At 32.9% G+C, this 17,548-nt stretch overlaps 1 protein-coding gene across 2 annotated transcripts; it reads right to left on the bottom strand.

Moving 5' to 3' along the window:
- Nucleotides 3,751–12,016, bottom strand: LOC109326890 (GTP-binding protein TypA/BipA homolog). 2 transcript variants are annotated; one of them, XM_019559776.1, is made up of 15 exons: nt 11,729–11,933; nt 10,905–11,014; nt 10,094–10,297; nt 9,260–9,436; nt 8,824–8,976; nt 8,318–8,407; nt 7,913–8,047; nt 7,717–7,833; nt 7,379–7,530; nt 7,227–7,311; nt 6,371–6,465; nt 5,587–5,752; nt 5,261–5,456; nt 4,081–4,254; nt 3,751–3,979 (listed from the first exon to the last, which is right to left on the bottom strand). In XM_019559776.1, exons 1-14 carry the CDS (start codon nt 11,931–11,933, stop codon nt 4,121–4,123), a joined length of 2,019 nt encoding a protein of 672 aa, XP_019415321.1. In that variant the 3' UTR covers nt 3,751–3,979; nt 4,081–4,120. The 2 variants fall into 2 exon arrangements, with proteins under 2 accessions (XP_019415321.1, XP_019415320.1); XM_019559775.1 differs by having other exon boundaries at nt 3,759–4,254; nt 11,729–12,016.

Genomic DNA, 17,548 nt, shown 5'->3' with positions numbered 1-17,548 from the left:
CCATTTGTAGAGCAACAGGTTTTCAGGTGTTAAGGTTAAGGAGAATAAGGTAGGATGAGAATAGTGTTATCCAGGATAGGATAACACTATCCACCCATCCATAAGGCTCATTAGGTATAAGGATGAGGTTTCTCCTCAAAACTAAGGGCTAAGGCAAGCAACATTCTCCCTAAGGCACACTCAAGAAAGCTCTCTCATTCCCCTCTAGAGAAGCATAAGGAAAACCATAAGGCGCTCTATCATCTGGAAGATCATCGCACCCTCATACCTTCGAGATCCCGGAAATGGCTCAACAAGGTATGTTCTTCATCTTCACCATGAACTCATTTGGGGTTTCTTCGGTCTGGACCATGGATGTTCCATTCGGGTGTATGTATGGGCATACACATTAGGTTGTGGGAACAAAGTCATGGTCATAACGACTTCCGCATTCACTCTATGGATTTCGGATGGAGAAGGAATTTCTCCAACAATTACAACCAATAAGGTATTAAATAAATTTATGCCTAAAACAATAATAATTAATAAGACCATAAATTTTAGAAAGAGTAAAAAAAATAGAAGTTAATGAGTAAAAAATTAGCATCTCATTAATTATGAGTCATGTGGCTAAAGTGTATGTATTGCATGCAATTCGCTCCAACCAAGCACTATCGTTCTAGATCAGTGACTAGATCACCACAATCTAAACCCACCAAGCCACCATTCATCGAGCTATCGGTCAACCCAGTGCTTTAATTTGGCTTCAAACAGTAAAAATTTATAGTCTCGGACCTTTTAATACAACTTTTAAATTATATGAGTGTAATAATCTATTCACTGACATTATAAGAATTTATACATAGTTAATGTATCATTCATCATTCATTTGGATTACTCTTTTTGAAAAGTCATTGATAATTCAAAATAAATGATATAGTGACAATATAAAAACTCTTACATCATCAATGCATATATTTTTTTCTCAAATTATATTCCCTATTTGTCTAGTCAAGTAATATGCTTCTTCACATGATGTGGTGGCCCCCTTCATTAAAATTTTATTGTTCATTTTTATTGGAATAAAAAACTCAAAAATCTCTTTTTTACTATATTATCTCTTATTTATCTATTTATCCTTCTATCATTCATATTCCACTCTTCACTATGTTCAAAACATTAAAAAAATAACTTTGGTTGGTCCTGTCAACCATAATTTCCTAGGTAAAAATAATAATATTCTACATTGAATCTTTTTTTCCAGCATCAAAATACACAATACACGATTTGTGCATAAAATTTGTTGTTCGTTGAAAAGATAGTATAATATATATTTTTACAACATTCACATGGTTACATCTTATAACTGTGGAAGTATTAAATTTAGGGCAAGGCAACCTTTGTTTTCCCTATATAATTTTAGATATTGTTTGATCCTAGTCTTAGGACCGAGTCAGAGGGCAATGCTCGATCACACAACATTTAATTCTCATAATTGTTGATCATGCCTATGTGAAAAAGATTTAGCCTTTACAATTGATCTAGCTAAGGGAAAGAACCAAGCAATAGGACAAGTCAGCACCTGTTAGGCCAAAGAACTTTCCTTCATGCTAAAGGCAATAACACGCCACACCAATAAGTTCACATTGCCCACATAGCAAAAGGTAGTCCAAGGCGATCTGATCTGACTTTCCTTTATGTTATAAATACGTAACATTGACTTGAATGTCAGAATCTCTTTTCAGGTACCTACCCAAGGTGATTCAAGGTTGACAACTTTCCATTTCTACTCAAAGCTCAAGCTTTAGCAACCCTCCAAGGCCAACTACAGCCTATATCCAATAAGGCAACCATCATACCATCAACCTCACTTCTACACAAAAGATCATATACCTTATAAATATCATTATCCCCTATCAAACATGAGTTTTTTATAGAATGAAATGAAATTTTGATAGTTGTCATGTGTTTTCTATTCTGTCAAGTTTGTCCATTTGTTACATTGCCATTCAAGAAGAGACTATATTCTTAGATGTGGGCTTCTATTTCATATGACAAGTACAACATCTAACCAAGTTTGATCCTTACATTTTGTAATGAGCCTCTTATTGAGAACTTTGGGCTTGCTCCTTACATTTATCATGCCCATAATTCATGGTGTAATATGAAGTAAAGGACATTCATTTCATGTCTTTGGACTGCTCATTGTTGTTGTGGGCCTTAGGGCATCACCCCTCTTACTTATGGTACACATATGTTGTCTCACACTTAGTGCCACTTCATGTACCATGATCTTATGATTGGTTGAAAAAAAAAATTCAATTAAAATTTAATTTTTAAGTAATTTTCTGACCAATCATAAGATCATGGTACATTGAGTGACACTAAGTATGGGACAGTAGATGTGCACCCTCTTACTTATGTGTGGGATTAGAATAAAAATCATATTATAATGTTACAACCCAAACAAGAATGAACAATATTATTTGATAATTAAATTGTGACAACTTTAAATTATTCTATAATTTTTAGATGATTTATTGGAAATACATATAAAGATAAAAGATTAAAAGTAAGAGATATAAATGACATGATTTGTATTCAAATAAATTGCTAAATTTGGATGAGTGATATATCTATATATTGTTGATGTAAAGATTTATATATAATTAATACATTATTTATCATTCATTTGTATTATTTTTTTCAAAGAGTCAACTATATTAAAAATAAGTTGACAGTGTATAAAACTCTTATGGTTTTCTCAATTTGGATTGTTAAAAAAAATTATTGTTTTATATACATGTGACTTGCTCTTTTTTAAATTGATAAAAAAAATTTCCTTGAGTATCTCAATATGCACACATTCTATACACATGTTTCTATTGATATTCTTCAAAAGTGGATTCATAGCATATTTAGAATATGATTGTCAAGACTACAAGCAGGAACAACAATTAAAATAGATCACATGGTTAATTATTTTGAGGTGCCTATTATGGTCTCTTCCAAAAAAGTAATTAAAAAAGTCCTCACAAAGAAATATTTTGTCTCATGCCCCTCATTCTGAGGAAGATTTTAAACTAAAAGTTTAAAATGAAATATTATCCATAACATATTAACATATGTTCAGGCTTACTCATTCAATTCAATATTTTTGAAAATATGATGATAATAAAAGAAAATTATGAAGGTAGTAGGGCTTGTTTTGAGCTTGTTTATCAAGTTGATGTTTTCTTTTGGTACATCGGAAATAAATAAAAAATAACAAAAGGAGAAAGATCTAAGAATATCAGAGCACCAGTAGGAGGATGATCCCAATACTGAGTGAGAGATATCAAAAGAGCCCCAGGCTTAACTAAGAAGTCTGCTTCGGAACAAAGTGGACATGAACCACCCACCGACAAGCAAGTAACTCAGGAATCCTATGCACCACAACAGATAAGTTCCGAAACAAAACCTCCAAACTTTCATTAATGATTTGCACAACCTCTAAACAGACAGTCTCAAAGATGATAGACCGAAAACCCCTCTCCTAAAATCAGTAATAATGAACTTATGGAATACTTTATTTTTAAAGGAAGTTTTTATAAAAATTAGTAACTAATTTTTAAGGATATTATGATAAAAGTAATACTTGGAAAACAACCTGAGATTTGGCAAATGGATAAGTGAACTTTTTCTTTAACTGAGATTTGGTGCCCAAAATTCAAAAAAAGTTGAAGAAAATTCAGAATTAAGTTTAGACCTCCAAAATCAGATTTAAAGCCCTTAACCAGATAGCAAATATGCACTTAAAAATCAGGGACTGCATTAAAATTGACCCTGGAATTTTAACCCAAAGCAACTGTGTAGTGTATTGCAGTTCACCAGATCATAAACAATACATATTTTTGTGTACATCATTCTATCTCAAGTCACTTAACAAAATTTAGTGTAACTTTATCCCTTTAAATAATCAATATGGTTTTTAATCTGCTCCTATATTATTCTGCAGTACCTGAAGATTATATGCGAAAATTACATCAAATGGTACTGATTTTCCTCTTCACTTTAACAGCAGCAGCATCATCAATGAGTTATGCAGTTTCAGCACTATACCTGAAAAGTACTCTACAGATTGCTGCTTCATTGTGGAAGTCTACCTTGTTTTCTTTGTAAATTTTGGATTCTTGCACATTCGGATACTTTGCGGCGTGACCTCTACTAGTTCATCTTCTTGGATGTATTCAATGCAGTCATCCAGACTATAATCCAATGGTGTATCAAGAATCACTGCATGAGGGGGTAAATTAGATTAAAAATGTCTCAATTATTGGCTTCATGCTACAATAGAGTGAATGTTAAGTTGCATGCATTAATAAATATTAAAATTGCAATAAAGAAAACCACAATTTTTTAGCTTATATATTGTTCGCAAGCAAGGATTCACAACTAATCATAAATCCTTCCATAACAGTATTTTTGCATCGGACCATGGGAAATTACACCATCCTCCCTGAGTTTTGACTAATTGACTTGATTATACTCATCACCTCTCATGTTTCAAAAGTTATGCTAGTCTTCCTTTCAGGGAAGATTAGCGTAATTTTTAATATCGCCCTTTGGGGTAGATAAATGTAATAAGACATAAACCTCAAGACTCGAGTCTAATTTAACCAAATACCAAGTACAGTTGCCTCTTACAGATTATAGAACTAGTAATTTGCCAGAACAAATTTCTAGATATTTTGAGCAAATAAATTGCAAAGGGTTGAATTTATTTACTGCCTGAAATTTGACATGAAATTGATTTTAGTCCCTAAAACATTTTTTTGGCTGGTCTTGCTCCTTAAATGTTCCAAAAGTTTATTTTAGTGTATGCCATCAGCTAAATAATAATGAGTCAACACCATGGCATTGGTGGTTAGTCACATTATTACTTAACTGACGGCAAGGACTAAAACCAAACTTTGAGAGTATTTAAGGACCAAGATCAGTGAAAAACTGTTAGGAACTAAAACCAAAATCAAATCAGATAAACTCTTTAGGGACCAAAAATGTATTTAACCCATAGCAAAAGTTATAAATGAATGAAAAAACATGCAACATGTTTGATGCTTCAATTGTCACATTAGAGTTCTTTGAAAGATCTTCCTAAAAAAGGTTTTATTAAAATTAAAAGAATAAATCATTAGAAGTTAGGATACTGCTTTAAGGAACTAGAATTGCATCAAAACACCTATTTGAATGTGTATTTCATATAAGATAACATGGTAATAGCACTGGAACTGCTTCTCACCTGATTGTTCCTTGTTGGATCGGATGTTTGTTGCGGCCTTTTTCTTGCAAACATTCAAAGCCAAGTCACCAGGTCGTTGATGGATGCCAATGATTTGACCTTTGTAAACATCGACTCCAGGACCAATAAACATCTGGCCTCGATCCTGTGAACTAGAGATTGCATACGAAGTACTTGTTCCACCCTCAAAAGCAACCTGGGATTCATTAACATTAATGAACAAAGTGCAACATATAACAAAAATTAGCATAATACGCTATCACTAATCGAAAGTGTATGATCATCGCGTTTCAAGTTTCTGCTGTGAATAGCAATGCAGACGTTACCAGTGAGCCTTGATCCCGAGTACTCATGTCACCAGCCCAAGGCCCATAGCGATCAAAGAGAGTATTCAGAATAGCTGTCCCTCGGGAAGCAGTTAATATTGCATTCCGCAATCCAAGAAGGCCACGAGTTGGGATCTTATATTTGAGTAGTGTAGTTCCTTCCGATCTAACAGAAATAAATGTTGAAATCATCAGTTCAGATAATAAAAAATATGGAGGATGAATATCTTCTGGGTGCATTTCAGAGTTTAAGGAGTAAGTGTGATATTCATTCATCATTGGTATATAAGATCAATGGATTATATTTCGATAAAATAAAAGCTCGTGAATTATTAAAAAATGGATCTGCAAGAACCTGTGATGCATGAATACAAGTACAGGTAATCTGACAATACTGGTATGACACGGGATCCAATACAGGTAGGTACCCAAAGTATGAGTGGTTCCTAGATGAGAACCAAGTCCCTTATTTTCCTCTTAAGCGATTACAATTTGAGGGTGAATCTTAGCATAATAATGGTGAGGTTACAGCTTGTGGCCTAGAGGTCGCAAGTTTAAACCCTGCATAGATCTATCCTCTCTAGATCCCACTGGGTAGGTAGGAGCCTCATCATGCATTGGGTTGCCCCTAGTGGTTTCCACTTGAAATTACCTCACTAAAAGCAAAGCTCTATTGAAATGGTGAATGTTCTTTGCTTTATTTCAATGCTCTATTGCCATGACTGTAAGATTTTGGTGGTATATATCACAATCAAAATAGAAGCAAGGAAAACAATCTACATACCCAACTCCTTCCATATCAAACATTTGCCCTCGTCTCTTGCCTAGAAGTTCAACAACAGCTCCCATGTGTACTTCTGGTACCTCCACTGTTGCAATCTGCAATCATTCCACTAGTTATCATATATAACAAATGAGTGAGGAAACTTAAATTGTTAAAGAAAAAACTGTGAACCACCTAGTTATGAACATTCGAACCAGCATAACAGTTATATTGTGTATCTATATTGGCCTTTTGTGATCTGAGTCATAATAGTGCTTCTGCCTCGGATCTTTCAAAGGTAAAGCCCATTGTTTTCACCAATTATGTTAGTGCTTATCTATCTACTAACAAAATTGATGGCAATAACCAGGGAAACATGGGCAACTGATATCATGTTTTGGCTTAAGAGTCAATGATACATAAACCATCTCACATACAAGTTTGACTTTGTGCCTATGACTAAGCATTCTCAATGGGAGAGGACCAATGTCCAGCTACATTCTCGGTGAGAGAGGATCAATGCCCACATATGCAGTGTCATTAACCATGTCATTCATCCTTCTCTCAAGCAGACCTTTCATGCTCATCTCACATGGGAATCCATTTGGGAGCAAGCCACGGTTCTCTAAACAAATGATAATGGTTACTATATGATCCATGACCTCGTAACAGTTATTGGCTCTATGAGGTCAATGGCCCTATGTCTGCTTATCTGGGCAAGGATCATGGAACCCTCCACGAGTTTAATGAATTGTAGCCTCGTGACTTTCAGATTACAACGCAGCAACCTTATTGTTGTGCCAAGGGTCACCCATTTTTATTTTGTTTTTAAGCAGAGATAAAAAATAAAATAAAAAAACAATGATTGAAAAGTTACCTCATACGGTTCCAGCAATTTATCATTCACCTTCTTGTTGATAACTTTGGGAGGCCCAACCATGAATTCAAATCCTTCTCTTCGCCTTTAGATGCAATATTGTTTGAGAAACTTGAAAAATAACTAAAGGGAAATGGAATACTCATACTTACATATTTTCTATGAGTATGGTGATATGCAAGGTTCCACGCCCACTAACAATGAATGTATCTGCGGTTTCACCATCTTCAACTTTCATAGCCAGATTTCGCTCAAGTTCACGATAAAGCCTGTCCCTTAAGTTCCTACTGGTAACATACTTTCCCTGGAAAGTTATGAATGAATTTTAGCTGGTCTATTACCTAGTTGTGAAATCAGAACATACAATATTACCAATCTGAAACTAGTAGCAACTATTGTACCTAACAAACAGCATCTGGACATTCACATAGGAAAAGATAGATAGGGATCTTTCTTTAATGGCCACAAAATATCAAATGTGTAGACATACCTCACGGCCGACAAAAGGTGAAGTGTTTATGGAGAAAGACATTTTCACAGTCGGTTCTTCCACCTTGATGGAAGGTAGCGGCTTCCCAAATACTTTATCAGCAATTGTCTCCCCAATCTGGGTAAAAAAATATGAAATAGTTAATACAGTTATGTAATATAAGGTCGTTAGTTTCATCCAAACTCTCAATCATTACCTGAATATCACCAATTCCACATACTGCACATATATCACCAGCCTCCACACTTTCTACAGGGACCCTGTTGAATTTATCATACACATAAAGCTCACCAATTCTTCCATATCTGCATGAATCTTCTGAAGTACATACCTGGAAAAATCAGCCTATAAGTCCTACACTGAACTTCCAAACAAAATTGTCATGCAAAATCGAAATTAAGGCCTTGATAGTCTCTACTCCATCTCTCCCAAAAAAGTAAGAATCATTCGCACAAACAGGAATGGTTAGTGATACTTATTATTTAGTGAACTTCACTTATTATGCATAAATGTTCACCACCTGCTATAATAATCAAAAGGTAAAGTGTAGCATGGAAGATTCACAAATTGATGACCAAAATAACGGAAAACGAGTACTCACCTTGACATCCAAACCTTTCTTTAAAACTCCTGCATGCAAGCGCCCAATTGCTATTCGCCCTTTATGTTCATCATACTCAATATTTGTAGCCTAGTTGATTGAATGAGCATATGGTAAGACTACAGATTAGATCTTTGCACACATATTTATGAATCCGGTTCATATAAATTTGGTCATTATCATATTTAGAATAAGATTTATCTACTATTTCAAAATTCCTTATGGTCTTTTACAAATAATGATGCATGGTTACTCTGAAATGGTTGTCATACCCGTACAGTGTACATACCCGGTACCGGTACTTATGAGGTAACATGGGCACTAGGTATATACCATATTACTCAAACACAAGTTATCATTCCATGCACTAAGTTATTGGCTGATACTATATCCCCTGAGGTGTTAAGTTAGTAGGGATAGAAATATGGTAATCATTTTTAGAAAGACAAATCAATGGAACAATTGAATAAAAAAGATCAAGAAGTATATAAAAAATAACCACTAACAAGCATTTGAAGTGCGCCATCTTTTTCAATGTGTGGTCCAGGGATGCATCTGGTGATGGATTCAAACAATGGCCCAAGGTCGTCTCCCAGATTTTCAGGAGTCAAACCTGCTTTTCCTTGTATACCACTTGCATATATTACTTGAAAGTCACACTGCAATCCGAAAAAAGGTAGCAATGCTATGAATTATGATACTTACAGAATATTTTCTTTGATAATATTGATACAAGTATAATCCTTCAAATAGAAATGATCTGTTTGAATAAGTAAGGAGGTAGCATTCAAAATCTAACAGATTTTATAAATTTCCTCCAACTGGCCATCCTAAATAAACAAATCATATTTCAGGTTTGGTGAGTGGCAAACTTCCAAGTTCCAACCCAATTTGTAAACCACTCAGAAAACATAAACTAATTAAGTTATATCACCAGCATACCTGTTCATCTGTTGCATTTAGTTCAATGAAGAGTTCAAAAGTAGAATTGACGACAAACTCTGGTCGAGCAGAAGGCCTGTCTATCTTATTGACAACCACAATAACTGCATGCCCAAACTCCAAAGCCTTCTTTAAGACAAATCTGGTCTGTGGCATTGGCCCTTCAACGGAATCTACCTACAAAATAAAGAGCAGCTAGGTAAATCCAATATATTACAAGAAACCACATTTCATGGAAGCAAACCAAGCAATTATATAGGGAAACTACAAATACATTTTCTAGTACAGAAAAGCAAGATTATCTTTCTTATAGACAACAACTCCCTGAAGGAATAAGGATATACTTGTATAGTCAGAGTAGTTGAGGATAAAAGGTTGAGAAATTTAAAATTCATTGTATGTTGTGTCTACAAATTTCAAACCAATATTGAGGTGTCAAGACATGGAAGGGATTACGAAGTTTCATATAGAAAGTTAGACGATTCAAATACACAAGTTTCTTCGGGTGTGCTTGTTCTTCAGCATGAGAATACTTTGCATGCATAAGAGACCGGTATTATGGACGGGTAAGATCCATCTCACTGAGAGGAAGCAGAGATCGTTATTGGGGAAATGATGTTGAGCCTAGTGACCCCCTACCCAAAAAAATAATAAAATAAACCGAAAGAACATGCCGAAATGAAAGAAGATTGCATCATTGAAGAATGAAAACCATTTTTTTCCATCACAAATAAATGTAAGAAGCTAGAAATCTCTAATATTTAATATCAATCATCATGGTCAACTGTGCAAAAAATGCATTATCTCCAGGGAATGTGAAAAAAGCTGGAGTACCACAAGAAGGATTCCTTCCACCATGTTTAAGATACGCTCCACTTCACCTCCAAAATCAGAGTGACCTGGAGTGTCTATTATATTAATCTTTGTGTCTTTATAGGAAACTGATGTATTTTTGCTTAGGATTGTGATTCCTCTTTCACGCTCCAAATCATTTGAGTCCATTATCCTTTCCTGTACGAATTGATTATCACGAAACACCTGCAAAAAAGTCAACAGATACAAAAGATTGAGCATTATAATCTGTCTTCAATCTTTTCTACAGAATGGTGAGGTGAGATGGGAAGAACAAATCAGTTGAGTTTGCTATGGAAACTGGGGTTCGACTGTTCAGTGATGTTAAGCTTCTATAAAGATAATTTATTCTTCACATTCTCGGAAATCATGTGGAAATCACTTCCTAAACTGTTCACTTTAACTTAAATTTAAGTAACATGTCAGCAAGAACCAGTGTTGAAACCCATTGCTCTATTAATATTTAGATTATTATGCTTATAATCTTCGCCTTTTTATTGCATACTGATATAATTGTTACTAACTACATTTAAGATGGTAATAATCTGGATGGACTTTTAAGTTATTAAAAACATGTTTAGGTGTTGGTTTGTGCATTAGAATTTATTAAACTAAAACACAGGTAAGTACAAAAGGTCTTGAACTTTGTTTATATTCTGTGTTCAAATTTCTTAAACAAACATACTGTCAGTCGAAATTTCACGTGTTGCCACATATCTTAATCTTAATCATGGTGTGATTCCTAACATAGGACCAAAAGAGAAAGAATGCAATTTCATATTCTGTGTACAACCTTTGTTTGTTTCAGCATGGCATCAACTAGAGTTGTTTTTCCATGATCAACATGAGCAACAATTGCTATATTTCTTACATCTCCTCGTCTTACCAGTTGCCTCTTCTTCTCTAAGGTAGAAAGAAAAAATGTATTAGAATTGGAAAGCCATAGATGCAAACATACATGACAAAAAACTATGGATGGGTGGAATGGAACAAAATTACCATACCATTGCCGGATATTTATACATACAGGAATGGAATAAGACGAAATAGAATGATACTAGGTTCCATTGTTTGGATGGTATAAAATAGAATGTTATGATTAAAACTCTATTTTTCCCAGAGCTTCTCTATTGTGCACCTTGCAGTCTAATGTGTATGAATCGAAAACAAATTCTGATGATGATTCATTGATTGAGTATAACGATTTAAACCGTTCATCATATTCAATGGTCGAGATTGATGTAAATTAAGCAAAATGTATATTACAGAAGCCTGACCCAGATGAACCACTTATTATTCACTCATTTAAACTCTATTCCATCACAAAATGGTAACTAACTTTGTTCCATTCCACTCCACATGTAATTAAATATATCAATATTGATGAACCTGGTATCTTCTCATTTCATCAATTTACATCAAACAAAACCAAACATGATTTAAAGTTTCCTAATTTTTTCTCTAGATAGTAAAAAAAAATACCCTTTTAAATAAAACTAATTCAGAACATATTCTTCTCTTATTTACAAGAAAAATCAACCAATTTGCAGCAATAAAACAACATAAAAAAAAACCCATTTTTTATGAAATAATAAAAAGGTAAGAAAAGATAATAACCAGCTATGATGGGTTCGGTGGCTTCAGAAACAGAGCATTTGATGGGTGTGGATGAAACAAGTCTTAAGTGTTGTCTGGTGGAAGATGAATAAGAAGAAGAAGATAAGGGGAAAGAGCAAAGTAGTTTATTAGAGAAGAAAGAAGAGTTAGGAAGTGTAGTAGTTGAGAAGAAAGAAGTGTGAGTTGTGAGTGCCATCTTCTCCATAACTCTCTCACTCACTCACTCACTCACTCACTCGTTGTGTTTCAAGATAATAAGAATTATAGGAAGATAGAGTGAAGAGAGATTGGGAGAAAATGAATATGAGGTTGTGAATGAAGTGATGATATTGTATAAATATTGTCATTATAATGTAAATTCTAATTAATTTAAGTGGCACAGGAATGGATAGATATATAGTAGGGTTAAGTCCAATGAAATATTCACTTTCACTATTTCCATCAAATTAAGGCCTTTTTATCAATTACATCTTTTATCATATTAATATTTAATTTTAGGATTTTATCAAATTCATGACGTTTCTAATGTGTGTTGTAGGGTAAATGGTAAGGATATTTATAAAAAACTTATACTAACAAATGATTTGTTTAATAATTTGTAATGATATTAAACTTGAAATGTATATTAAATTGGAAGAGACTCGATATAAAGTTTAATTGGCTTAATCTATTAGTCAAACCGGACAACATCATAGATTATTAAAACTATTTATAAATATATAATTATAAATAAATTATAATTATAAATAATTAATAATTATGTATATTATATTAGAGTAATATCCCTTTATTTTTGAATTAGAATCGACTAAAACATTGGAATACTGTTTTTTCATTTTTTTATTTTAAGTGAATCGTTTAATTACTTCCCAGATTACTATGAGATATCCTGGTTTAATTTGACTGGACCACAATTTTGATCTAGATCTTGATCAAAACTTTATGAGGGATAATAATATTTAATTACAAATTATAATTAAATAACGAAAATATAAATAAACGTACATTATAGATTAGAGACAAAAAATTTAACTATTTTTTAAATATAAATCATTATGTTGTTTGTAAGAAATTCATCTTTTATCTTAGTACATAATTTTGTTTAGTTCGCTTCACTCCTAAAAATGATATTTATATAGAAATTGAATCATAATAAATAAAATAAGACGAATAACTTGATAATGCAATATATGACTAACGAATAATAATAGAAAAAATTAAACTTTAATGACTAACAACACCCGGAATAAAAAATTGACATTGATATCTCAAGTTCATTGCTCATTGAAACTCATGGGATAGACTTTTTGGGGAAAAAATATATTATCAATATTAAATTACTCATAAGCATCCTTATAGTATATATTATCAATACATACATAATCTCTTCCATCTAGTGTAAAATTATTATGAACCCAAATGAAGTCATATTATTATAAGTAGCACCAACTTGTAAAATAAATTGATTCATTATATATAACTTTTACAATGACCATACAAATTACACTATATTCATTTATGAAGTTACAAGTTAAAGAAATATTTGAGTTTTAACTAGTATCTTCATAAAGACATTACACGTCACGTGGGTGTAGGTAAAGGATGCTATTTGCTTCAAAAAATGTATCAGTTCATATATCACATATTAAATATTAATAATTAAATATGTTTATGACGAAACATAACAAGTGATAGATTTTGTGATAGATTTTGTGAGACAACATATATATTCCTATATATACAAAAATAAATAATAAATAATATTTTTGTATATATTTTATATTAAAGTTATACATAATATATAATATAATTAAATAACCAGATTAGTAAATCTTTATCTCTAGCCTCATATATACTATCTATATAAGAATAGAAGTGGTTGAAGTTATTACCATAATATATCCTTACTTATTGACACCTCTATGTTGAATGGGTTATTTATGTCATTTTCAATATCTCAAAAGTGGTTTTGAATTTTGAAATCCTAAACATTTTATACTTTACATGTGTACATCACTTTTTGTTTGGATGGTGAATTTCAATTTTATTTTCCCAACCACATTTCTCCTCTCACTAATCAGATTCATCTATCTCTTTTACGTTGTTGCTAAAACTCATCTTCACTTCTCTCTCTTCTTCATCTCAAACAAATCAAACCAATCTCACTCATCTTTCTTCAAAACATAATTGTGCTCAAATAACTAATTTTTTTGCAAGGTATAAGAGGTATGACTCTATCACCTAGAATTTTATTACAAAATGTCTTCCACTCCTTCTGGATTTTTCCATTTTCACTCCCTCACACAAAAAGTATGCATTTTTATTTCTACATCCAATATGGACTTTTCTTCATGCCCTCGCCTTTTTATGTTTCTTAAAACTCCATAACTCCCTTGATCTGAAAGTTTCCAGATCAAAAATTTCAAATCTTTATGTTTTTTTACAAATGTTGTGTCACCTTCACGATTTTGTTCTCTGATTTTCCCTTCAAGCATGGTTGTGGTCACGTCAATTTTATTCACTGATCCAATTGTCTACTATCTATATAAGAATAGAAGGGGTTGGAGTTATTACCATAATAGATATCCTTACTTATTGACACATGTATGCTGAAGGGGTTATTTGTGTCATTTTCAAGATCACAAAAGTAGTTTTGAATTTGAAATCCTAAACATTTTATACTTTACATGTGTACATCACTTTTTGTTTGGATGGTTGATTTCCATTTTATTTTCCCAACCACATCTCTCCTCTCACTAATCAGATTCACCTATCTCTTCTACGTTGTTGCTGAAACTAATCTTCACTTCTCTCTTTTCTTCATCTCAAACAATTCAAACCAATCTCACTCATCTTTCTTCAAAACATAATTGTGCTCAAACAAGTAATTTTTTTGCAAGGTATAAGAGGTAGGACTCTATCACCTCGAATATTTATTACAAAATGTCTTCCACTCCTTCTGGATTTTCCCATTTTCACTCCCTCTCACAAAAAGTATGCATTTTTATTTCTACATCCAATATGGACTTTTCTTCATGCCCTCACCTTTTTATGTTTCTTAAAACTCCATAACTCCCTTGATCTGAAAGTTTCCAGATCAAATATTTCATATCTTTATGTTTTTTTACGAATGTTATGTCGCCTTCACGATTTTGTTCTGTGATTTTCCCTTCAAGCATGGTTGTGGCCACATCAATTTTATTCGTTGCGCTAATTGTCTACTATCCATATAAGAATAGAAGGGGTTGGAGTTATTACCATAATATATATCCTTACTTATTGACACATGTATGCTGAAGAGGTTATTTGTGTCATTTTCAAGATCTCAAAAGTAGTTTTGAATTTTGAAATGTTAAACATTTTATACTTTACACGTGTACATCACTTTTTGTTTGGATGGTGGATTTCCATTTTATTTTCCCAACCACATTTCTCTTCTCACTAATCAGATTCATCTATCTCTTTTACGTTGTTGCTAAAACTCATCTTCACTTCTCTCTCTTCTTCATCTTAAACAAATCAAACTCATCTCACTCATCTTTCTTCAAAAAATAGTTGTGCTCAAACAACTAAATTTTTTGCAAGGTATAAGAGGTATGACTCTATCACCTCGAATATTTATTACAAAATGTCTTCCACTCCTTCTGGATTTTCCCATTTTCACTCCCTCTCACAAAAAGTATGCATTTTTATTTCTACATCCAATATGGACTTTTCTTCATGCCCTCACCTTTTTATGTTTCTTAAAACTCCATAACTCCCTTGATCTGAAAGTTTCCAGATCAAATATTTCATATCTTTATGTTTTTTTACGAATGTTGTGTCGCCTTCACGATTTTGTTCTGTGATTTTCCCTTCAAGCATGGTTGTGGACACGTCAATTTTATTCGCTGCGCTAATTGTCTACTATCGATATAAGAATAGAAGGGGTTGGAGTTATTACCATAATAGATATCCTTACTTATTGACACATGTATGCTGAAGAGGTTATTTGTGTCATTTTCAAGATCTCAAAAGTAGTTTTGAATTTTGAAATGTTAAACATTTTATACTTTACACGTGTACATCACTTTTTGTTTGGATGGTGGATTTCCATTTTATTTTCCCAACCACATTTCTCTTCTCACTAATCAGATTCATCTATCTCTTTTACGTTGTTGCTGAAACTCATCTTCACTTCTCTCTCTTCTTCATCTTAAACAAATCAAACTCATCTCACTCATCTTTCTTCAAAAAATAGTTGTGCTCAAACAACTAAATTTTTTGCAAGGTATAAGAGGTATGACTCTATCACCTCGAATATTTATTACAAAATGTCTTCCACTCCTTCTGGATTTTCCCATTTTCACTCCCTCTCACAAAAAGTATGCATTTTTATTTCTACATCCAATATGGACTTTTCTTCATGCCCTCACCTTTTTATGTTTCTTAAAACTCCATAACTCTCTTGATCTGAAAGTTTCCAGCTCAAATATTTCATATCTTTATGTTTTTTTACGAATGTTGTGTCGCCTTCACGATTTTGTTCTGTGATTTTCCCTTCAAGCATGGTTGTGGCCACGTCAATTTTATTCGCTGCGCTAATTGTCTACTATCCATATAAGAATAGAAGGGGTCAGAGTTATTACCATAATATATATCCTTACTTATTGACACATGTATGCTGAACGGATTATTTGTGTCATTTTCAAGATCTCAAAAGTAGTTTTGAATTTTGAAATGTTAAACATTTTATACTTTACACGTGTACATCACTTTTTGTTTGGATGGTGGATTTCCATTTTATTTTCCCAACCACATTTCTCTTCTCACTAATCAGATTCATCTATCTCTTTTACGTTGTTGCTGAAACTCATCTTCACTTCTCTCTCTTCTTCATCTCAAACAAATCAAACCAATCTCACTCATCTTTCTTCAAAACATAATTGTGCTCAAACAAGTAATTTTTTTGCAAGGTATAAGAGGTAGGACTCTATCACCTCGAATATTTATTACAAAATGTCTTCCACTCATTCTGGATTTTCCCATTTTCACTCCCTCTCACAAAAAGTATGCATTTTTATTTCTACATCAAATATGGACTTTTCTTCATGCCCTCACCTTTTTATGTTTCTTAAAACTCCATAACTCCCTTGATCTGAAAGTTTCCAGATCAAAAATTTCATATCTTTATGTTTTTTTACGAATGTTGTGTCGCCTTCACGATTTTGTTCTGTGATTTTCCCTTCAAGCATGGTTGTGGACACGTCAATTTTATTCACTGCGCTAATTGTCTACTATCTATATAAGAATAGAAGGGGTTGGAGTTATTACCATAATAGATATCCTTACTTATTGACACATGTATGCTGAAGAGGTTATTTGTGTCATTTTCAAGATCTCAAAAGTGGTTTTGAATTTTGAAATCCTAAACATTTTATACTTTACACGTGTACATCACTTTTTGCTTGGATGGTTGATTTCCATTTTATTTTCCCAACCACATCTCTCCTCTCACTAATCAGATTCACCTATCTCTTCTACGTTGTTGCAGAAACTCATCTTCACTTCTATCTCTTCTTCATCTTAAACAAATCAAACCAATCTCACTCATCTTTCTTCAAAACATAATAGTGCTCAAACAACTAATTTTTTGCAAGGTATAAGAGGTATGACTCTATCACCTCGAATATTTATTACAAAATGTCTTCCACTCCTTCTGGATTTTCCCATTTTCACTCCCTCTCACAAAAAGTATGCATTTTTATTTCTACATCAAATATGGACTTTTCTTCATGCCCTCACCTTTTTATGTTTCTTAAAACTCCATAACTCTCTTGA

This window comes from Lupinus angustifolius, chromosome LG14, assembly GCF_001865875.1.
Source record: "Lupinus angustifolius cultivar Tanjil chromosome LG14, LupAngTanjil_v1.0, whole genome shotgun sequence".
Classification (NCBI taxonomy): Eukaryota; Viridiplantae; Streptophyta; class Magnoliopsida; order Fabales; family Fabaceae; genus Lupinus; species Lupinus angustifolius.
The sequence above is the reverse complement of the archived record's forward strand: the minus strand, read 5'-3'. Positions and strand labels throughout refer to the sequence as shown.